Genomic DNA, 24,910 nt, shown 5'->3' with positions numbered 1-24,910 from the left:
TTTGCCAGACAATACTGCAGGTTTTAACTGGTAGCCACACTTACAACTACACACAGTGCTTGTGCCTGTGGGATTTCCCTATGGTGATTATTCAGAAAATTACTTTAAAAAATTCCTTTAATTCCAGGTGAGATTTGCAGTTTCTTATTCCCTCAGCAACCAGGTCCAACTTAGCATTAAAGAAGCAACGTATACAGTACACACCTCTCTCATGTATCTCCTAAGTTCTTATATTTAACTTCAATTTCAGAATGCCGCTAACACTGTTTCAAGTCAAAAACTGGAGCAAAAAAGGAGACTGAGAAGAAGTGTAAACCAGACACTGCATTGAAATGGGATGAGACAAAGGTAAAGTGAGATCACAAGAAGTTATTATTATGCTTAATGGTCAGTCTTTACACTATCAAAATGTGTTCTAAAAAGAATTAATCAAAATCCTTGTGACTAACAGTAAAAAACCCAAATAATCAGGTTTGCAATAATAGCCTTAGCTAAACCTAAAAAAGAGGTTCTGTTACTGTTTAAACTGGTTAAGCCTCACCTGAATGTCATAAAGCAACATTTCAGCTGTCTTAGGAGATGGACGTACAGATGAACTACTGCAGGATAAATCAGGGTGTGTATTTGCAGCATGTCAGCTGTAGTGTATGTATTCACTCCTACCCCCGAGTAAATACAACATGCTTATCCCTTAATAAAAGGGAATAAACTGCTGGGCACTTACCCTGGGAGAAAGGGTAGTTACTGCACAGCAGGTGATGCGTATTAAGCTCACACCCTAGTTTATGTGTGGGGATTTGTTCATAAGCCCGCATCCTTATAAAAAAGATGTTTCAGAAAAAGCCACAATAAAATAATATTGAAGGTCTACTGTTTAACTGACAAGGAAAAAGAAATCATTCAAGGCAGAAATTCTTAAAAACACAAATATGATCAAATCAAGCAAGAATCCTTTGACAGTATGATAGATGAAATAGATCAGAGCACAGCCCAACATTTTAAATGTGTTTTTTCATTTATTTTAAGCTAAAACTGGAAAAGAGGTTCTACATGGGCTAACTTACATCACTCTAGTGTCCAGTGCAGGTGGTCACGGCAAGTAAATGTTTCATCCTGCTTGCCCTGAGATGTCCTCACTGTGGATATCTGCAGCTGAGCTAGACCTCTTTACAGGCAAAGCTTACAGGTGTGTGTTCAAACTGATAATGTCTAAAATCAGGTGAGCCAAATCCCACCTTTACTGCATAGATATGCGTGACTTGAAGCTCACGGTAGTCAGAACACTACTCAAATGTTACCCACACATTTAATGATTTGATGAACTAGGCCAAGCAGAAATGCATTTGAGATCTGCCCTCAAAAGATAGTTTCATATAAAAAGCAGAAGTAACCTAATGAAATGCAGAAAAATGACTGATGTATGTCTTGTTCAAATTGTGCAACTTATTGATGATGTTTTAACCAAAATTTTTGCTACTTCAAACTTTGCTCAAATCTTAAAATATTTTATCAAGAGAGTGCACAACTACAAATACCTACTTCTGCAACTCCATATGATGGATCACTGCACCTGCACATGAATCTGTTGATAAATACACCTTATCATATCTGAGCAAAACTTGCTGATAACTCACAAGCAGTATTCAAACAAATATTACTAGAAGAAACGTCAGTAATATTTCCTGAAGTTAAAAACATTCAGGGAAATAATCTCTTAAAACTATACTGTAATCTTTTATTTTTAATTTGCTTTTAAGTGTCTCCTGGAAATGATGAGTTAAATGCTTGTTTAAATCTGATAAATTTTAAGGGGCAATGCAAAAGATTTTTGCAATTCTTTCTATTTCAATACTATGGATCAAGTGCTGTAACCCTAACTAGGATAAAATTCTTTCTCTTGTTCATTGGCTCAGCAGTAACTACAGGTTTGGCCTTAGATGCAGAGCACTGCAGATGAGCACTCAGAGACCTCTGGCTTATTATTAAAAGGTTTCATAGAATCCTACACACAGGCTAAAATTAAAAGAGCTTCTAAAAGTATCATTTCCAAGAAACATTTATAGGCAGAATTTTGTAGGGGCTGAATTAGAACCTACTTAACATGGCTGCTCATTCTCTCTCCTCCTGTCATCCAGGATACTATTTTTTTTTTTCCCCTCTGGTTCCTTCAATGTCTCCACGGGAGGGAGGGTCCCCACGAGGGTCCCCACCTGAACCCAACAAGGCTATCTCCCATGGGGTCTCTGAAACCCTTTAGGACTAGCTTTTATGTCCAGTGTTGGCCATCACTTCGTGAGCCTCTCCATAACAAATTGAATTGCTAGGATAGCAACTCAACAACACTGCTCTTACAGCGGCAGCCACTGTTACCTTCTCTGTAACAAAGACACTCATATTTTCTAAAGGACCTAATGGTGTTGGGAAGTGCATTTTTGGGGGGCTGAACATACAACAGCTTAAAAGGGGCTTATTTCCCTCTTCAAGCTGATTTTACACTAAGGAGTCAACACAGATTCCCCTGCTTCCCCCTAATCATTAATCTCAGCTGAAAACACAGGAGTCCAGTCTCTACTGGAACTATTTTTTTTAATTACAGTTCTCTACACCAACATTAGGAAAAAAAAAAAAAAAAGACACTTGCAGTTTGGCTCTTCAAGGGTCAAACACACAATAATTTTGCATGGTTAAGTAATATAGCCACAGGGGTAGGAGTGACAAGAGGAGAGGTAGAAGTATTACTACAGCAGAAGCACCAGCTGCTCTTGTGCCAGATTCTGGAAACATTACTTGCCCTAACTCCACTGAGAAAGACTGCTCGTGATAGTAATCACTCTGGCACTACCTATCTGCGCAATCAGCCTTCTAGTTCCCAGAGGATCTCCAAAAATCACCCTGCCCTTCAACCCACTTGCCTTTTGTAACACAAACATATTGTGACACATCCCTTAAAACCAAACAAAACCCCCCCAAAACATTACACATACCACTTTCCCCTTGGCAGAGGATGAAAGAACAAGCCACATGTGAAAGATACTTAGTTATGCCATTTACTGCATTACTGGCAGGCACTCAGTCACAATGGTGATGTGAGGAGCATAACAAACAGCACAGAATAAAAATGTAACTTCCCAGCACTTCTAGAAAGCATAATGACTGGCATCCCTATAAACCACTGATGATTTTCTATTACTTTTATTAATACTCACACCAGCAACACATTACATTTTGTTAAGAAATATAAGGAGAAGGGACAGAGTAATAATTTTCTTCTATATTGGTTCTCATACTGCTCTCCTTAGGACTACACTAGAAGGATTCTGGGGTTTGATACCGCATTGTAGCACTGTTTTCATTTGCAGCGTAACACATGCTGCAGGGAGCTCAGAAGTCTACGCACAAGGTAAAGAAACACATTGGTAAAGTAAATGCTGTTTTAAATGAAAGGAGGCAGCAGTGCCAGCAAATAGTTACCCTCGTGTCTCAGGTGTGCTGCAGGAAACTTGTATTGTTCATATCTAATGTCAAAATTTGCATTCCCCACCTAATTAAAAAAATATCTGGAGCACTGAAAGTGTGTTGTTGTTTTCTATTTGCATTTGTTGTATATGTCGACTTCCCCAAGTAAAATATTTTGGACAAAAATTAACTGATTTTAGAGTTCTGTTGTAATGTGACTAAAAGACAATCCAAAAGGCAATCCTTATATGATCATCTACATATTGTCTAATTTAAAGCTGTAAAGATATACTGTTCAAAGAGATTATTTTTGATTTTCCAGATTTCTAATGTCTAGCTGACCTATTAGATATAGAGGGAATAAGCCTCAATTTGACATGTCAACCAAGAAACACAGCTGAAGATTTTTTTGAGGTGAGTTGTTAATATGCACATTCACTCCGCTGTGCGTATAAGATAATTTACACTAAGGACTTTTTAAACCACAGCAGCATCCAGAGACAGCTTGCTGATGACCCTCTGCCATGCACCGCACCCACAGTGTGCGTGCACATGGATGCTGGGAGCACTCACGCCTTTAGTTTCTCTCCACCCCGCATTCCCAGGGTTAGGTGATTATGGGATTAGGAAGATAGAGGGAAAGTAGCTGGTCTGTGAACAGGCACAAGAAATATCTGTCTAGGAAACAAGTATCTACGGGCAAGTAATCCTCCTTTCTCTTTGAAGGACTGTCAGTACATACATATTCATACCCTAGGTGGCTCTAAGCACTCTCTCACTAAGCACACAGGTTACAAGCTTGATAGGAATATTCCTGGAATATCTCTCCTAAATGGCACATTGCGCCTCCTAGCATCTGATGGCAAAGTACTCAGGAAAGGAGGCTCCAGATGGCTGCTCTGCACATCTTGGGGAAATTAAGTAACAAATTCTATGGAAAGACTCTGAACTTTCACAAAGTCTAAGTTAAAGATTTTGCCTTGTCCAGATAAAAAGATAAAGCAAACTAACACGTAGCAAATAGAAAAATACTTCATCCCTGCACACATAAAAGGTTAATCTCTTGATTTAAGCAGATCACAAGACAAGTAAAACAGGTAATGTGAGTCTTTAAGCCTGTAGGAAGAAAGTCTGCCTTAAAACTCCTGAACCTCTGTCACGCTCCCAAGCTCCTGGGGTTGTCACCAAAAAGGTAATATGCACTTAAGGATGTAAAAGCAAACAAGTCGGCATAGTCTCAAAGAGCTTCCTAAAAACAGATGGCAACAATGAAAGTTCCGCTGAGGTCTCAGAGTAGAAGAAATGTCCTAAACCATCACGGAATATACCTGCGGCCAAATGGGAAACAAACACGGAAGCCTTCTGTGGTAGAGCGACAGGGTAAGACGAGCCTCAATATTCTGTAGCTTCAAAATGTAGTCCAACTGAAACGGATATCTCCCAAAAATGGTAAGGTCTAGGTGTACCGCATGTAGAGATCCCATTAGCCACAGACGTACACAGCAGATTCCTGCTGTTGCTGAAGACTAGAACTGTCTTAACTAATTTGTCTCAGCACCTTCTTTTCCTCCTCAACTGTCTGTGAAGGAAGAGGACTGAAGGAAAGACGCACATCAAGAAGGCCAAGCAAGGGAAGATGAACACAACCAGTGCCCATTATAGGGAAAAGACACCTCTGGAGCAGAAGAGCCAGCACTTCTTAGAGGTGTCTGAGGTGACTAGAAGAATTCCTGGGGAGCCACTAATCATAAAGTAAAACCTTTAAAAATACCACACCAGATGTCCCACTCTTTGTCTGACAGCCTGAAATGTCTCAGTTCTTCCACTTGGTTCAGTGCTCCAGAAAGACATACTCCTGTCACGTGAACCTGACAGAAGCTCCATCCCCCGCAAATAAAAAAACCACCTTATGACACAGTAGGAAGAATCTCGTGACACCCTGTTTATCAAAATCACTGTCATGTTGCTGTACATTGACTGCTGGATGATGGCAACAATGTGTGGGAGGAATATTTGATACACACACACCCAACTATTCAGCATTGCTGCCCACAGCCACATAGATGGGACTTCTTTGGGCACCCAACAGTCTGAGCCCTGAGACTGTCCAAGTACACAGAACAGACCCAGAGGAACAGAGAAGCGTCCGTGACTGTGACTGAAGGTGGCAGTAAAAGTTAGATGCCACCAAAGGGACCAGAATCAACTGAAAAAATGTGCCCCACATATATTAGGAGTCTTTTGGGAACACAAGCAGGCTGGAGCCTTGGATGGAGGCTGCTCATAAAGAACTTGACATGAGGTGTCAAGCTACTCCAGCACTAAGAAACACCACCAGTTTATAACTCCCTGTCCTTGAGATGAGAAGGAACAGATTCTTAGTCCTTATTATTTTGTGGTCAGAAGGCCTGCTGCTTTCTGCCAGTGCAGGTTCTCTCTGGAAAGGAAAGAAAAGCTGGGTTTGGAAAACAGCAGTTTACATAGGATGGGACTTGTACAGCTCTCTCCAGAGAGAAGGGAGCTCTTCTTTCTAGAGCAGAGAAGGAAGAAAGGAATACAGGCTGAGACTTTTAGAGCAAGTTGTGTATGGACAACTAGATGGATGAGAATAGGCGTTTTATATGCCTGGTTATTCTGCCTCCTTCCATGATCTTAAGTGAATTCACAGCCGAGGAACAGACAGGAAACAAAGCCAAAGATCCAGACACCAGAACCTAATCCGTATATATTGGTATCTACAAGGCTGAAACAACTTACTTCTGCAGCTCTGGAAACACCTGACAAATTTATAGGAGGGAGAAGGGGCCTCGGATAGTGGCTTTATGGCTTCAGTGGCCAAATACAGAAGATAGTGCAATGTCCCTGTTTGAGAAATACAACCTGTGAGACTATATCACAGCCAAAGTATGACAGGACTTAGATCACCATCCACATTGGCCTCCATGGGCTCAGAAGGCAGAAAAGCCACGTTGTGAGTAAACATTCAGCTTGTGCAGAGAAAGAGAGTAACCATACGTGGAAACTGAAGCTCAGAAATGCATCCTCATTAGACCTGGCATTAGAAATCCTATGACTGCCCCTGCTCAGTGTGGTTCTTTTCCACCACCATTACAGAGTGGCTTCTGGGCTTTGGTCAAACGTGGCAAATGTTCCTTGGTATTTTCTGTAGGAAGAAAAGTCTTGGGAGCTTTGAACAGGAAAGGCTGAGTACAGCTTCAAACTTGGGAATTAACTATGGATTGGCATTTCGAGCAGCTGCAAACTAAGTCATACACCCTTTTTTTTTGATGGAAGCAGATGGAAGCCTGCATATCTAGACACGGAGGTGAGGACAGCAGAGATGCCTGCTGTCTTGGTGCTCCTTTCTGGCCTTATGGCCGAAGTCTTATCAGATTAAACACTTACAGGGGTTGTATTTCTCACTTGAACAGAACAAGAATGGGCATGTCGGTCTGGAAAGGGGATTAACACATACCACGTGGTGCAAGGCATGATGCCAGAAGGCTTAACTAAGGAAGCAAAAAAAGAAGAATGAAAGAGATACAATTAAATTATAATAACGAAGATTAGTGCTAACCAAGAATAGCTGTGATGCAGTGAAGACTGCAGTGAAGGATGTTCAGATATAAACCAGCATCCATGTGGAACAGAGGCACTTGATAGTATGTGTTGCTCATTTATAACGTGGGGCAAGTACTAGTAATACACCTGGTAGGTCTAAAAGTCTCTGGTTCGACTCTTAGCTGGTAGCCCCCAGTGGCAAATACACATAAGGATGTGGCTCAAGGGATAAATCCATTTTCCAGTGGCAACTGGATCACTGCTATTGCTACCCCAGTAGTGCATGCAATAATTGTATTTAATCAAAATAACATTTTTCATTTGTAGCCCTACAAAAAAAAAGAAATCATGTTTCATTAAGCATTTGCAAATTAACAATGAATTATGTAATACAAATCTATTACCTTCTACATCAGGGTCTCCAAATGGATTTAATTCTGCTGTGTCAGGATCACCAAAAGGGTTCGTACTAGAGTTGGCCAGGTCTTGTTCCTCTTCATCCAGAAAATTAAGCTTATTGATAAGCTCTAGAAACAAGTTGGAATATTGTTTTAATATAGACACAAACTGTTCATCTAACATATGTCAAGCTCAAAAAACACCCCGTATCAACAGTCCCTCGAAACACTGCACCAGGGTATGGGACGAACTGCACAACTAAGCTAATGCACTTCAGTAGTACGCCAACAAAGGAGAAAAAAAAAAAAAGTGAAATGAATGAAACTTCTCTTCACTGATCAGAATGTTACGTAACAGAAATTATTACTAAGAAAGCCTTCTATTATCTTCGTTAAATAAATGTTGCACAACATCTAACAAGCTAAATACAGCAATTTATTTTTGGTTGTTCACATATATGTTAACTATTGGCAGGAAATTTTAAGTTTTGGATGTAACATGCACATAAAATCAGAGAGGGGACATTTTGTCCAGTTAGAGAGGTCAAGTATTATTGACTGCACAACTAATGTTTAGGCTTGGAGTCTGGGGTTTGGTTTTTTTTTTTTGTAACTTTTTTTCTTTCTTGTTCATTATCAGATGACAACGGAGCTGTAGAGGACATAGGCTCTTTCTCTATCACGTTGTTACCTGTTGGATGCACTACAAATTACTGAGAGTCATGCTGGGTGGAAGCACAGAGATAAAACTGACAGCTGAATATAAGCAGGAGTCAAAAGGTAACAGGTCACAGTAAATACAGACAATCAGAAACAGAAAGAAAGGAGGAAAGCTTATAGACCTTCAGAGGAACTGGCTGATTTAGCTGAAGGCATATTTGCTCGCTTTATGCAGTCATCTTGATCTTCATCTAAGCTGCTCAGAGCATTCAACTGGTTTACAATTTCTGTAAATAGAAGCCAGTCAAGACAAACGTAAGGCAAGGGCATTTAATGAAACAGAAGTGGAACGAACGCTGTTACTAGAAAGAGAGAGTGAGGGAGAGAGAGGGTAAAAGAGAAGACACTTAGAGTTAATTTTAAAAATACATTTAGAGTGAGTCTTTACAATGATATACCTACAGCAAAGCACCTGTGTAGGTGCTTCAGTGATAATTTAACAAGAAACCCAGTTAACAGACAGAAACAAAACCATGCCAGATTCCTGGTGTCAGCAACAGTAATTAGTTTTATGAGGATGTGTATGCACATCACTTCAAAACTTAGATGTACTAGATATAATTTAAAGACTTTTCCTGCTCATGAAGAAAACCTGAATTTTAAACCATTGTCAATCAAAACAAAACAGCCCCAGAACAATTTACCTCCCTTCCAAACCCTTAAGGCTACAGGAAACTAATACATACTCATGCATTTTATATAGTTTGTTTACTTATACACACACACTCTGATTATTTAAGATTTACAATCAGTCACCATTAAATTCTGACCTAGGACAAGTTGAATTTATCTAATAGTTCTAAAAGATATGATCAGTATTGTGCTATGAGAATGCATACTGAACGTATATATTGGTTGAATTCGCCTCTGTAATGCTATGCAAGTAACACCTTACTGTTTGGTAAAATCTTATTTCACCTTCTATCCATAGTGGAGAGTTCTGAATTGCCATGAACTAATAATTTTTAAAATGTATTCATGTTTAATTCTAGCCAAGACATTGATGCCTCCATAATTCTGGAAGGAAAGAAAGAAACAAAACCCGATTAGGTCTTAGTGGCTTCTGCCCCAAGGGGAAAAATTCCTCTCTGATCCCCCGCTAAAGCAGTCCTATCCACAGCATCTGATAAATGCAGTTTCTGTAGTAATGGGGATTGAGCCTGGGGCATCTCTGAAAGACCTCAAGCATAGGTTTCTGTGGAGAGGGGACAGCCTTCCTCGTCCTTCCAGCTGACAAAGTGGCAGGAGAAACCTGTGCAGGAGAGATGATCCTGCTTGTTGAATATCATTGCCCCTCTGAGAGATTTTTTCATCTCCTGTCTTTTCCCAATGAAATAAATGGATGATGTCTTCTGGTGTCACCAGTGAAGTTAAAGCTACGTAGATGCCTTTAATCCACACTTCTCATGCCAATCATTCTTGGATTTCCTTTAAATTTCGATTTCTTGTGTACACAAGAAGTTACTTCTTCATAACGCTTTTAGTTCACTGCTTTTGAACTTGACTTTTTATCATATGGCTTTTGTTTGGGAAAGCAAACGTTTGTCAGTGACTCTCATCAGTAATCTCCATTCTATGAACTAGTTACAAGGAGCAAAGTATCGGACTGAGGTGAAAATTGAGTAGTATCGTGACTGTCCCAACTCATGTTGGTGCCCACAGCGACCCAGAACTTCCTAGCAGGGGGGACTCATGCTTTTTCACAGGGCAACACCTTCACCAGTTGACACACTGATACAACTCTTAATTTCACGCCTTCACAAACAGCATAAAGAACCTGAAACCAAAAGCAGAGTCCAGAACCTGAAAATATTGCAGTCATATGGTTAAAAACTTCTTTTCCAAATTTAAACTGCTTTGTGAAGATATGCCAATCTGCAAAGTACCAAGTGAAATTACCTATTCTGCCAGTATCTATTGCACAAAATCTATGCTGACAATGACAAAGCCACAGCAGAATTCCTCTTAACCGCACCTGCTAACTGTTCTTGACCTTAAAGCAAAAATCTACTTAGATGGAATTACATTTATATCTATCTACACAGAGTTAATTTCACCATCCTCACTTCCTTATTTTTAGCTCCAACAAACAAGATTATTGTCCTAAAAAATAACACCAAAACTGCCCTAAAACTCTTAACTTTCTCAGTATAAAATCATATATACACCTTAGAGATCTGAACAATATAATACTATCTTCTGGGAATTTTTAAGACTCAAGATACACAATGGAAAATACCTTACTGTACTCAAATAAAACAGAGTTGACCTTATAAAACACTAGTACAAACAAATTACTAGTTTAAAACAGGCTGAGATGCTGACATGATTTACAATTTATTATGCCAGCATATGAAAAAAGCTCCAAATAATTACAATTCAGTTTTTATTGTCAGAAAATAACAAATTAAGTTCAGAGCCTTAAAAAGAGGGAATTCTTTGATGTGGTCTGAATCACCTGGTCCTATCTGCCAACCTAAACACCTGTATTCACTACAATGTTTCTCATTACAATATTAAATGGTTTATGTCATATTTTGGAGTGTGGAAACAGTAGGTTGGAGATTTATGTCCTATATTATCTTTTATAAATCTCATTATCTACAAATGTATATTAGCTTGTTCTACAAGTATGTCATATAAATCACTGGGGCTTTTTTCATTCTTCTCTCTTGCTCTTTTTTTTTTTTTTTTTTAAGCAGCTTGGTGCTACTGACAAAGAAGATTAAAGGTATCAGAAGTTTACATGGGAGGTATTGTTTTGCAAATGGCAAGAAAGGGTTACACATATTGCTCTCTAAGAGCCTGCTCTTGAAATATACTGTGATTCAGACTCCTGCAATAGGCACCACATGGGCACATTGCTGAGTCCATGTGGTGCCCCAGGACAGTCACTGTGCTCCTGTGCATATGGAGCAGGAGGCAACTATCAACTTCAGCATGAGGCTGTAAGTATCAATTAAAACATTAAGAGAAGCAATGTATTTATTACTACCCTAAGTTTGTGAGTTATGAGCCACATTTCTTCAAGTACGCTAGGATGCCTTGTCTTCAACTGAAGACAGGATAATTCTGGGAGGTTTAAATTCACCTATATTAACAGTGTAGAAAAAAAATATTTGAAACATATTTCATGGCCACAAACATCATTTTCAAGTTCACATAAAACAGAACAGTTAGGTGGAGATACACATGAAAAATTACACATGAAAAATTTAAACAAGTAATATTGAGAAGGAAGGGGAAAAGTCCGAGATGGAGGGAGATTTTTTTTTTCACATGAAAGTGGTGCTTTGAATGGAAAACATCTTTCAGTCTGATCTTAAGGTCAGTTGTATGGCAACAGCTCACATGTTGACCACACCAAATTTGACAGTGCTTTTGAGGTAGGTCAGTATTGCGCCACTTATTTCATAGCTGAAGAAACAGAGGCACAGATACCTACCCAAAGTTAGGCAACACATCAAGAAAGAGACGCAGCATTTCCTAACTCACCTGCACCATCTAGAGCCCCATTCAGCAGGTCTCTTTTGTTCTCCTAGTGGTGGATATATTTATTCATCTGTAAGACTGTAACTTTGGGCCCAATAAAAAAAATTAAAAAACTTTTGCACGTTGCAAAAAGGAACAGTGTCTGTGGTAAACATTTGCAGCAGCTCCTGTAGCTGTGGCTTGAGAATGACAACGTTTCAGTCATCAAGTCATCCAATGTTTCTGTGAGAAGACCTTGAGTCAAAAGTAAGATAATAATCCCTTCTGCTTTATTACTTGCACTTTACTTTTTCAAAGCTCACTTACAAACATTAACCATGTAATACTCCCATCATTCCTGTGAAGTAGTTATAGCCAGTATCCCCATTTTACAGTTGGGAAAATAGGCGCACCAAGGCAAAGTGATTTGCCGCAGGGGACTCTGAGTCAGTGAAGGCATTCCAGCTTGCTCGGCTGCCAACACCCTAACACGGCAACAGATGAGAAAATGTTGGGAGCAGCAAGGTTTCAAAAGGGTTATGTAACTTCCTCAATTAACTTTATGGAATTCTGTAAGCACAATTATTTGTGAAAGAAATTTTAGAAAGAGTACTTCATTACCTCAGTTTTGTTCCATTTCCTTCTTTCTATATTTCTTCCTATTTTTCTACAATGATTCCTACCTCCTTCTCCCTTGGTTCCTCAGTTCTTCTCCTTGTCTTTTATTAGTTTTTCCCATTCATTATATTTATTACTGGAGTCACTCCAACTGCCAAAGAAATCAGTCTTGAACACACGTTGAAATAGATCCTCTACATTTTATTTATCAATGTTTACTTACTGCCCTATGTTTTATGTTCTCCCATTTGCTTGGGAAACTATGTGCACTCATTCTCCTTCAACACCCCTCTCATCCCTCTCCTTGCCTTATGTGAGAAAAGTTAGCCAGGCTAATGAAGCAACTCAGCTGTTGTAGCCAACACAAGAAGTCATCGTCCAAGGCTGACCTTTTCCCTCTCAGGTTCCCTTAATGATGCATCTACAAAAAACCCAACCCAACCCTCCCATCTCGTATCATTAGAAAACAGTATCGGAACAGGCTGAACAATGAGCAGATATATTGTCGTTCAGAAGTAGTTATTGCTTCTGCCTTTCAAGTAGGTATTGTAATGTTTGCTTAGAACAGATAATTTTGGCCTTTACAACAACAGATGGAAGAGCTGAAATGCCTCCAAAAACTCGAACTAGGACCTTGTGTTGCACATCAGACAGCTCACCCTTCCCCACCTATCTACAGGGATGTTCACTACATAGTGTGAGGATAGTGGACAGACTAGACTAATCTATATTACCTTTTTGCTTGTTCAGGAATCATTTGTTGGCTTGTTTAGATGCTGAATGCTGCAAAAACTATAAAGTTGAGGAGCAAGATCTGCTGCTTTTCAGCTACTGTCCTGCACATGGGTTTTCCGTAGCAGTCCTCAGTGCAGTATCTATGCATATCTTAATAAAACACGTCTGCACAATAGTTTATATAGACTTTACGTAGCCTCTCCTTTATGTGCCCTTGTCTTCTCTGTGATTATCGGACGGCCTGGTGAATATATCAGGTTTTGTTTGGTGTTCTGACACACACCTGAATTATTCTGGTTACACTGGTAAAGGAGAGGAAGACCTTGCAGAATGATTTCAGTGTGATCAGACTGGTATTTCTCCACTCCCTGACCTAGAATATATTATCTCTGTCTCTCAAATACTTCATTCTGGACTTTCCAATCTGGTCTGTGCCAGACACATACAGCATAAGTAGAGATTTGGTCAGGGTACAAAATGTTTAATTGAATATGTAAAGCACGGAGAAAACGTATTTGCATCCTTTCACAACACTAAATATAACTAAGTAATAACTGCTTCAAGCTGAACCTTTCAATTGCAACGAAAGCTCGAAAGAGAGATGTAACTAATGTTTTGTAACACCAAACCAACGTTCCTCGGGATTTTCAAGGACAGATTTGACAATTCACTTCTCTGCTTGGGATGTTCTTCCCCAGCTTAGAGAAGGATCGCATTATTTCAACAGACATTTTTAAAGAGCACTGGCAGGCTCGAAGGCTGGCACCAGAAGTTCATTTGTCTTTTCCTGATCCTTTTCCAGATGAGTTCTGTAGGAAGTCTTAGTGTAGTAGTACTACATAATGATCTCCACCAACAATTTAACATCATCACATCCTGAGCTGACTTGCATTGATTAGTTCAGCTATCCTGGACACACTAAGCATTTTCATCAGTAAGCAATTCAAATGCAGTTATACTATCTCACTTCAAACAACCTTACTATCAAATTCTGTTAAAGCCCTTTAACAGACTCCTGACTTCATTTCCACGAGACACCCCCAACCAAAAGGCAGAAGTATGCTGCCTGGAATTACCATGTTACTGAGCAGAACCTCAGCAGCTACCCACGGCACAACTCATTTCGCAGTTATTCCCACAAACTGTCTTCATTATTTCACTTGAGCTCATCCTCCTTCCTTCTCGCTCACTGACCCTTTCCCTCCATCTTTTTACTCCTCTGTTCACACTGGTTCTTCCCTAAAATGCTACCTACTTAGTGTATTCTCTCCTAAAAACAGGACACATACACACGCATATACACAAATCAATGCTCTTAAAATCACAAATATTAAACTTTGTTGAGTTATGGATGGCTCCCTCTTCAATCAAACTATCCTAAATTTTGTTTTGGTTTGGATTGTTTAAAATTAAATACAAATATAGCATAAGGATGAAATCCATGGAACACAGCTGGGAATTAGCAAAGGGAACTATATTTTACCATCTGTGTGGCAAAACCAACCTGTAATTTTTGCAGCCTTTTCCTCTTGATTCACTCTGTTTTCTTCATCTTCTTCATTGTCTTCCTCAAAATCATCTAGATTTCCAATATCAGCTTGTTTCATACTCATCAAACTAGCCAGGCTTTGCATGTCTTCATCCCTAAATAACAAATTTCAAGCCATTAAAATGCAGTCTGTTAATACCACATCTGATACTGTTGCATTATTAAAAATCCTTTAAATATTTTTATGCTTTCTTTTCTTCAGGGAGGTCTCTGATCTCAGATCTCATCTTGAATATAGTGAAAGAACAAAATGAATACACTCATGTATATTAATTTCTGAAGGGAAAGTTTTCTATTAACAAAATTCTAAAGGGTAAAAACAGTCCTGCTGTGCATTAAGAGTCAATTTAATGACAGCTTCTCAAAATTTTAAACCAGCCCATAAATGCTAGTAAACACTTACCTGGTCTCCTTTGGTTGAAGTGAAAATGCTTGGTCAGACCTACTGTCCATATGCTGCATGTGACACCTATCACTACATTCATTCAGAACTCCCAACACTGTTACAGAAATTAAAATCCCTTTTCTAAACATCTGAATTCATTAACAAGATAAAAAAACATTACATATCAATGGTCAATTTAAATTCTTATTTTATTATCTCATATATATATTTCACATAACTATACCTTTCATATCAAATATATGTTTGATGAAAAGATGACAGCAGGCAAAGATTCAGAGAAATGGATGTTCTACATTTGTTTCATAAAAACCCAAGATTTTTGAAGTACATGGTGTCATTCTTGAAGCAACAGCAGTCTTACCTCTTCTCTTTTAAAACCATTTCAATCGGTTTATTGAGATGATTAATCAAAATTTTTTTAGCTCCTTACAATAAGACAGACTGAGGATTGCCAAGCTAGGGAGCACCTCTGCTGAAAACAGTTGGGGGATCTTGGTGGAGAGCAAGCGCAAGGAGAGCCAGCACCATGCCCTGGCAGCCAAAGGAGGCAGACAGCATCCCGAGGAAGCAGAAAGCAGGACCACAGGCAGTAGACTGAGGGAAGTCATGAGCCCCATTTACTTGGAGTTCATCGCACTGCATCTAGGGTACTTCATCCAGTATTGGGCCCCACAGTACAGGAAAAGGTGTTGATAAACTGGAGCAAGGTCAGCAGAAAGCCATTGAGATGGCTGGGGGCTGGAGCACTTGCCCTATGAAAAGCGGCTGAGGGAAATTGACTTGTTGAGCCTGGAGAAGAGATGGCTTCGGGAGGACCTAGCAGCAGCCTGCCAGCACCTATGAGGACGTTGCGGAGAAGACAGTGGTGCAAGGCAGGAGGATGACAGACAGTGAACATAGACTGAAACCAGAGAGGTTCTGATCTGATGTGAGAAAAAAGCTGGAGTGGTCATCAACAAGTGGTGGGATGGGTGGCCCAGAGAGGTTGTGCACTTTCCATTCTTGGGGGTTTTTAAGGCCCAGTGGGATAAAGCCCAGAGCAAACCGGTCTGATCACACAGCTGACTGCTTTAAGCAGGTGGCTGGACTAGATACCTCTACAGGTTCCTTCCAACCTGAATTTTTCTGTCTTCGTTGAAGTTGATCATGATAAAACCAGATACACAGATTTTGTGCCTAACAATGCCAAGAAAACGATACAAATTATTTTAAAGGTACCACTTACAAGAATAAAAATGACATACTAATCATGCCTCAAATCTGCACAGAAACACAGAGGCACTTAAAACATGGGATTAAATCCAGTGATTTAACATGTTGTTAAAATCAGAAGTTGTTTGGGGCAATCATTTGCTACTCTGCGTTCGAAGTGATCAGCGCTACAGAACCCGCAGTTACACAGGACAACCAAGTACTTCTATAATGTAAAAAATAACTATCAAGAAGTCAGAAAGACTTTTTTCTGACTGTTGCAGGACTTTCTGCTCATGCAAAATTCTCAAGGTTACATTTTCCTGTTTTGATAACCAACAGGTTAAAGCAGCTCTTTAAGCACAGGGGAGAAAACTTATCACCCTCTAGCGGTATTGATGGGCAGGCTCTTTTATGCACTGAAGACAAAAAGCTGGGAGCAGTTAGCACTCAGATCTTGTACATCACTTGTTCACATAAAGTTTAGAAATTAAAAGGTCTCCAAAGGACTTATTTTTACTGTCCTTTCCGTATTCATACTTTATAATTTTTTTTCTGTGTTTCAGAAATAACATGATTTTTGGTACTGCGCAGCAACAGGCTGCAGTATTTTCTCTATAAAGTGCACAAAATAAAATTAAAAGTGAATCTCACTTTATGGAACTACCACAGTTTGTAAGAGATGTAAATAAACCTTGGCCTAGCTACTTTTTCTTGCATGTTCATGTATGTGAGACCTGAATTCTCTCTTTTATTTTGACTAGTAGGACAGTCTCTATTTATAAGTACCGGAAATGAATGCTTTCACAAACAGCAGCTTATGGTTTTTTTCAGGTCCCTGGTTCAGGGCAATATTAAAGCCCCGTTGTTAACTTACAGTCTACCTGACTTACAGTCTGAAACCTATCAGTTTCAATGGGAAGACGGTATATGTGATCCTAAACGGATCAGCTTTACAAATTATGGCCACAAAAAGCACTAAGAGTCTAGTATAGCTATTTACTGTATAGTTCATGGATGCTGGTTGTTCCAAAAAAATTAAGAAGTTATCAGATGCTGAATTTTTTATTCCCATTTTCAGCTGCAATACCATGTTAAACAACAGCTAAATACCTTCCACATACCATTCCTATATGGTAGGTCAAAATGTGACAGGTTAATCAGAGAAGGGAAACAGTAACAGTAATTAATAGTAATTAATGCAACTATGGCTTTCAAAGCATGCAGACGAAACCCCTTTTTGTGTCAAAATGTATGCCTTAACATGGCAGTCTGGAACGCTGTTCATGCAACAGTTCGGGGGCACTTGTATTGCAGTGGGCAATGTCTACAAGTGCATTCAGAGTACTGAAAGCTAGAAGTAAACTGTTAGCCTTTAGGAGGGAAAAAGAAATTTAAAAAGAGGTAAAAGAAACACTAGAGCAGTATCTTCCCCATCTACGCCTTTTTGTTCTGCCATTTGTATCAGAAATAGTGTGGCCAGCAGGACCAGGAAAGTGATCGTGCCCCTGTACTCGGCATGGGTGAGGCCACACCTCAAATACTGTGTCCAGTTTTGGGCCCCTCACTACAAGGGAGACATTGAGGTGCTGGAGCGTGTCCAGAGAAGGGCAATGAAGCTGGTGAAGGGTCTAGAGCACAAGTCCTATGAGGAGCAGCTGAGGGAGCTGGGGTTGTTTCACCTGGAGAAAAGGAGGCTGAGGGGAGACCTTATTGCTCTCTACAACTACCTGAAAGGAGGTTGTAGAGAGGTGGGGGTCGGTCTCTTCTCCCAAGTAACAAGCAATAGGACAAGAGGAAATGGCCTTAAGTTGCACCAGGGGAAGTTTAGATCGGATATTAGGAAAAATGTCTTCACTGAAAGGGTTGTCAAGCACTGGAACACACTGCCCAGGGAAGTGGTTGAGTCACCATCCCTGGAGGTATTTAAAAGACGTTTGGATGAGGTGCTTAGGGACATGGTGTAGTGGTGGACTTGGCAGTGCTAGGTTAACAGTTGGACTTGATGATCTTAAAGGTCTTTTCCAACCTAAATGATTCTGTAATTCTGTGATTCTCACATTCCCATATTCTAGAGACAGAAAGGAAAAGCAAAACAGGATGGGTGACAAACGATCCATCCTCCAGCCACAAGAAGTTGTCAGCATCTGATATATTGAATCTGACATAAATTGCAGGAGAGGTTATCGGATCTGCAAAAATAATCTGTATCCTCTGCCCTCCAAATGCTGTTGAAATAAGGGACAGAACCAGGTGAGTGAGTAGGGGGAGTGGTAATCAGTGCCCAACTGAACTCTTTTCACAGGATGTTCTTGTGTTCAACCCAAAATCTTACTTCTGACTCCACCCTCTCTCGCCTTACAACTGGCTTTGTCCTTCTTTCATTCTTTGTGAAATATAAATAGGTGAAATATAAGTAAGTTCTCCTTCCCACATTTCACTTGCAGTCTGCTAAGGGTATTGTTGGATGAACACACACTTGCACACAAACATACACTCCTGCTGATTTAAAACCTGTAGATATTTTTGAGCTGCTGATATTTAAAATGTCTGTAACGGTAGAGGACAAGCCGTTTGCCTCTGAAGAACACAAGACTAAAATCAGAGTAAGAAACAACTTTTACTCAGTAAGAAACTAAGTATGGCAGGAGTGATACGTATGCTGAAGGATACTTTCAAATTCTGCCATTCTATACAGAAAGAGCTCTTTATCCAAAGAATTCTTTGAAAAGCAACATGAAGCAGGGTATCTGGTTAAAAAAAAAAAAAAAAACAACGAAAAAAACCCCAACCAAAACTTACGTGGCTTTTCCTTCCCTCAGGAAAATACAAGATAAAGAGAATTGTAGTGTGGCAGATACCACTTTCTTAGACAAAGGCTTGAATTTTAACTTGACATCTGTCTGTGTAGGCATGGGGCTTGCATATTGCTTCATGTTGATGCTGCTGGTGGCAAGTGCTTTTCTGCGACCAGAAGGAGATTCCTGAAAGCAAAGGAAAAACAAAACTAACAAAAGGTGCTGTTACACTAAAACCTACGTGTACATAAAACAAAAAATACACTTATTAAATCTGCATCATTCTTTTTTCAAGTACACAGGCAGCAGGGATTACTATGTTCCTTTCTAGAGACAGAAACCCATTTCTTAAACTAGGTCAGCCACTAATGGTGGCTCTTTGAACGCTTGCTTAGTGCAATGGGGAAAAAAAAAAAAGGTTATTCATTGTGATTAGTGGTCTTCCATATGAGATCCTAGGGCTTGAGCTTGTAGTAGCATCCACAGCACGCATCCGTTTAAGCAAGCGGGAATATCTTGATTCCTTCTGACAGCAATCTGGACTAGTTTTGTCCAAACTTGGATAGTCCTGGACTAGGACCTTCATCCTATGGAAGACATAGGTTTCAATCATGCATATATTTCTTTATGTAACAGTATGAGGCCATCAAGTTAATATGTTGAACTGCTATCTGTGTTCAGTGCTCAAATATAATACCTGAATATTTTTCAAAGCAATGGTACTTCTCACTGGTGTTGTACATGTACTATTAAGAGTGACAGGTTCCTGAAATTAAGGTTGACAATGCTTCCAAAAATATTGATAAAACTTTTGCAAGGGAAAAAAAAATAAAAAGCAAGAAAAGAGAAAGATAAACGCCAAAGTTGTATTTCAAAAGCCTAAGTTGTATTTCAAGATAAAGGTGTTGCTAACAGTTTAATAATTCAGACAAATTAATCTAAAATGCATCTAAGAATCTACTCTCTTGTTCCATCTAATATCAGCATCAGCAGCAAAAGAACAATTATATGTAATAAAGCTCCAGTAACAAAAATAAAACAAAAAAGCCCTGCTGTTAACTCTTTTGAAAAATGTTCTCACAATAAGACATTTTACTGTAGTCGACAATTTATGTTGAATAAAGAATACTAATTCAATCAAAACATTCAAGCATTCTTTTTCAAAGTACTTGACATTTCCGCCCAGTAGAATAAGTCAGAATGTAATATGTCATCCCCAAAGAATACCTTGTTTAAAAAACTAGCCTTATCTGCCAGATTATGCACAGCAATATTATACAGAACTATTAGTGCATGTAGATACCTTATGAATGAATTTCAAAAATGCATCAAACACTTGAGAAGGATTTAGGCCCTCTCAGAAGAAATACTTAAGAATATGCAAATACTCTCAACTGAATCAAGTTGAACAGATGCGACTATCACAAATAATACGAGTGCTCTTTCCCCGGCCGCGACTGTCAATCAAAGAGCGAAATTAAGGTCCAAGGTTCTGACAAGCTGTAAAACGGAAAGTATGGTCAGGAAGTTTCAATTATTACACAGATATGAACAACAATAACCTGTTATTGTACCATACCTTTAGAATAACTAAACATTACAACTCATTATACTGAATGCAAGATTTACTGCAGCGCCTGTTCAGGAAGCAACACGAGACACGGCACTTCTTTTTTGCATGTTGTCCAGGTAAATGTAGGGAAGCAGTTTGCATGTTAACAGCAACTTGTTTCATAAAGCTAAATTTTCAATATTCATATTCTAGTGTGAAAATGGTGGTCAAGGTGAATAGAAAGGAAGTTTGCTTAAACCTTTTCTAGTTACTTTTTTAAGTATCTTCAGAGAAAACTGGCATATATAATGTGGTGTGCAAATATTTACGCAACTGGCATGGTAAAAACTACTTGCCAATTCTGGTGCATGTGCTTTTCTGCCAAACAGAAAAGGAGCAACCAGAAATTACAAACTAACTTGGAGCCACATGGAGAAGACAAGGGTCAACAGGTACAAGTTGCACCGGGAGAGGTTTCGCGTCAATATGAGAAAGAAATTTTTTACAGCAATCAATCACTGGAACAACCTCCCCAGGGATGGGGTAGAGTCCCCATCACAGGAGGTTTTCAAGATGCGACTGGACAGGGTGCTAGATAATCTCATCTAGGCTCCCTTTCCCATGAAAGGTTGGACCAGATGACCTTTTCAGGTCCCCTCCAGCCTGGGCTGTTTGATGGTTCTACCATTCTAATTTGAATATGCCCTCCCCTGCAGTCAGGCCAAAGGAAAACATTCCACCCATGGGCTACAATGACTAGGAAACATTTGTCACGCTTTGGACTTGACTCTTCTTTGAATCAGTTGGGATGAGCTTATGCTTGCAGACAAAAACCAATTATACCCTAGTTGATTTTAAAATCCATATTATGGTATCAGTGTTATTCTTACTGAAGCGATTGTTACCAATGTAACTCAAATATGTGGAAAGACTCTTCATTTGTTCACTATTCCCAAATTATGCAATTAGGTTTTCCTTTAAAAAACAGAGTTTGGGTTTCTTTGGGTTTTTTCCTTTTTAAAGAAGATGCATGTCTGTTGTCATGTGCTCGCTCCCCTTCATCAATGAAAACACCCAAAAAAAGATCAGGTGTGTCTAAACCCAGTGAGAAACAGGTGTAGGGAACAAATCACGAACATGGGTACTTGCTTGCAGCCTTCCGGATAAAACCCTGATCAGCCATATCAGGCCTGTATTGTGATGTACTCTTTGCAGTTTGACTATGAAAATCACTTCCCAGCAACTGTAAACATCCCCAATTTAACAAAGACCTAGATTATTTCCTTGTGTATCTACCAATGCCTTCTCAGTGCTGGCTCACCTGTTCCACCCTATGCTATGAGAGCAAGACACAGACCTCCCACAAGGTCCCCGAGAGGTACCATAGGGAACACAAATATGCTTCAGTGATTCCAAGAAACAGAAGGTGTATTTGGGGGCAGAGCTACTGTCTTTTGTTTTATAACATAACTGAGATGCATGTTGTCTTTATCAAGGTGATTTTACTAAAAAAGTCAAAGTGAACAAGCAAAGCCAACCCAATGGTGTCTCTGAAGTGAAGAGAAAGGACAGAACATTAAACTTGCAAGTATCCAAAAGCTGGACATGGACATCAAGGAGAATTTTGGAATGATGTGGAATTACATTTTCACTTAATATCTATTTATTGTATAAATGATCATCTCGCCATCTGCAGCTTCAGATCATCTGGATCAGAGAGTGAATAAGAGACCTGAATCAGGAAGAGGTGAAGTTCTCCCAGGGAAGATCATCATCAGCAATTCCTTGTGAAATCTGCTGGGGTTAGCTGGTATAGAGGAGGAGGGAGACAAGAGTGCAGGCAGCTGTGTGCCAGTGCAAAGGGAAGAAGCCAGCCATGTGCAAGAAGATTCTCTTAGCACTAAATATCCTGAGGTGCTGTGAAGAATAAGACATACTTGGCAATCAAGTTCAGTCTTCCTGAGAAAGGAATTCATTTCATAATCTTTTTGTGGGCCAAAGACAGAAGTTGACTTTTCAGGTTCCAATTGCCTATAAAAATAAAAATTTGTAAAATTATCATATTAAAAAAAAAAAAAAAAAGAAAAAAAAGGAAAAAAAAGGAAAAAAAGAAGAAAAAAGAAGAAAAAAGAAGAAAAAAGAAGAAAAAAGAAGAAAAAAGAAGAAAAAAGAAGAAAAAAGAAGAAAAAAGAAGAAAAAAGAAGAAAAACGAAGAAAAACAGGCAGTTGCTCATCTTTCAAGTTTTATCTTCCTTAACATGGGAGTTTAAGTACATCCTCCTACTCTCCCAGAAAATTAAGTGTCAGAAGTGTTGCAATGTTTTCTCCTTTTAAGCTTTATAGGCTTGGCCTTACGTGGTTTCAGCTATATAAGTAGAGGGGGGGGAAACTACTTTTTTGCCCCTGAAAAGGATATTCTCAAGGTGCTTAGATCCATGACTGATTTCACAATGGATTATGTTTTCTACTCTGACATACAACCAACTTTTAAAAAATTGTTTTTAAGTGTCACAACATGCTAATAACCACTTCTTACAAAGGTTGTAAGATTTTCTTCAAAAAACCCCTACATGCTTCGTATAATACAATCTGAATTATCCCAGAAGCACAGAGAAATTTTTGTGCAGAAGAATAAATAATTTTTAATCAGCAGAGACAAAATAATCCAAGAGAAATACCTATGAGTAGGGTATACAGGAACAGCTTCAGCAGTAGGCTGGAATCAGTTATTTCAAACAGAAGCACACTTTGGTAAGATACTAAATATATAATATCTATTTAATAGTAAAAGTCTGATCTGGTGTTACTTGTGTCTCATATGAGCACACGGAGTTTTGTGGAAGGTAAAGCAGGAATCCCAATGCAAATATTTTAATCGCTCAACTTTTCTGATTTTAACTATATAATCAAAGTTTAAAATGCGTAAGGCTCAATTATCCCTCCAGGTATTTTACATACATGTGACTGCCAGAGTTGCTACATCACGTTCTGTGAAAGGGTGCATGGAATAGTCAATTTTGAAATCACAAGAGGGAAATGATCCATGTGATAATAAAGAGAGATAACAAAATACTTTACAACACTTAACTGTCAAGATGGAGTTCATTCTGTAAAAAAACCCAGTAATTTGGAAACTCTCTAGTTTTTAAGAAAGCCAATGCATTATGCAAATAAAATAAACTATGATATTTTGAATAACACAGAGAGATAGAAGATAACCTACAATACTGGTAAAATACAAATACCTCTAGGTTATCTTCCAGCTCAAATATACTACTGTGTTTGAGAATGGGCACTGTTTGGTTCATAAGACAATATGTGGAATACTGGTTAACCATCTTTTTTTGTTGTTTCATGTTTGCTACTGTATAGTTCTAGCAAGAGAAGCAGCATACTGGAAAAAAAGGAATTCTTTTAGAAATCACCAATAAATGATTAAAAAAACTAGCTGGTATGTTAGCAGAAACTACTGAAGCCTATCTTCTTGCATAACAGAATAATGGCTGTGCTGGGTTGACCAAAGGTTCTGAGAAACCTGCATATTATTTACAAAGTATATTGTTTACAAAGTGATCATTATAATTTACTTAAAGAAGAGTAAAAACCACACGTAAACATACAGCAATACTTCTACAGAATACTCTCCTGCATTAGGAATTTCCACTTTTGCATTCTACACTTTTATGCCTTTCCCTTACAAGCAGCTCCATCCCCCTTGACACGCTCTTCCTGCTACTCCCCTTAGTCCCTGACATGGCTCTAGCATACACCGTATTTTGGGTGAAATAACCCTATCTGTGCACTACACCAAGCTGTATCAGCTGTTCACAGCTGGGGAAGCAGCAGGATGTGGTGTGTGCCTGGCTCTGCACTATGCCAACTGGCTGGTTGATACTTGTGTATCCTGGTACTTTAGGAAATTTGGCAAAATAGTAAAAATCTTGAGTTAAAAACAAAAAAGAGCTCAAAGCTAGCAAAACAAAAGTGAATATAGAAAATAAAAAGACTTCCTAATAATCTGGAGTACTTCGATTTCTGAATTCAAACAAAGAAATACGTAGAGCAAGCAATACTACGTAAATCAATAGAAGTTGCATTCCTTTTTAGTATAGAAGAGTATTAGTAGTAATGAATTTAGGTAGTTCACAATTTCTAAGCACACTGTATGTGTTTGTGTAGACTTCAAAAACATTGTCATTTCAGATACCAGCAGAGGTGCAATTTGCTGGTGCCATTACTGATGTGGCTGTTTCTAAGCAACTTCTGGCCTTTAACATGACATCAGGACACATAGTTTAGGAGCTAGCAGGGATACGTGAATGCAACATGCAAGTCACCTGGAGCCTACCCCAAAGACAGACAAAATCCTACTGTTTTTCAAGTTAATCAGAAGGCACATAGCTGCAGGTAGTACAGAGTCAGGCTGGGATGAGCTCTCACTGTATAGGAGCACCT

The 24,910-nt window shown here is 39.1% G+C and overlaps 1 protein-coding gene across 10 annotated transcripts in view; it reads right to left on the bottom strand.

Annotated features, from left to right (window-relative positions):
- The window catches only part of EHBP1 (EH domain binding protein 1), a 227,739-nt gene that overhangs the window by 122,790 nt on the left and 80,039 nt on the right, over positions 1-24,910 (bottom strand). For 9 of the 10 annotated variants that reach the window (XM_075496799.1, XM_075496800.1, XM_075496801.1 and 6 more), the window contains 3 exons: positions 18,908-19,089; positions 14,464-14,603; positions 7,422-7,544 (listed from right to left, as the gene is read on the bottom strand). In XM_075496799.1, coding sequence (XP_075352914.1) covers positions 7,422-7,544; positions 14,464-14,603; positions 18,908-19,089 — 445 coding nt within the window. The remainder of the gene's footprint in view (positions 1-7,421; positions 7,545-14,463; positions 14,604-18,907; positions 19,090-24,910) is intronic. The other variant, XM_075496807.1, reaches the window with a different exon arrangement.

The sequence above is a fragment of the Mycteria americana genome, chromosome 3 (genome assembly GCF_035582795.1).
Source record: "Mycteria americana isolate JAX WOST 10 ecotype Jacksonville Zoo and Gardens chromosome 3, USCA_MyAme_1.0, whole genome shotgun sequence".
In the NCBI taxonomy this organism is placed as follows: domain Eukaryota; kingdom Metazoa; phylum Chordata; class Aves; order Ciconiiformes; family Ciconiidae; genus Mycteria; species Mycteria americana.
The sequence above is the reverse complement of the archived record's forward strand: the minus strand, read 5'-3'. Positions and strand labels throughout refer to the sequence as shown.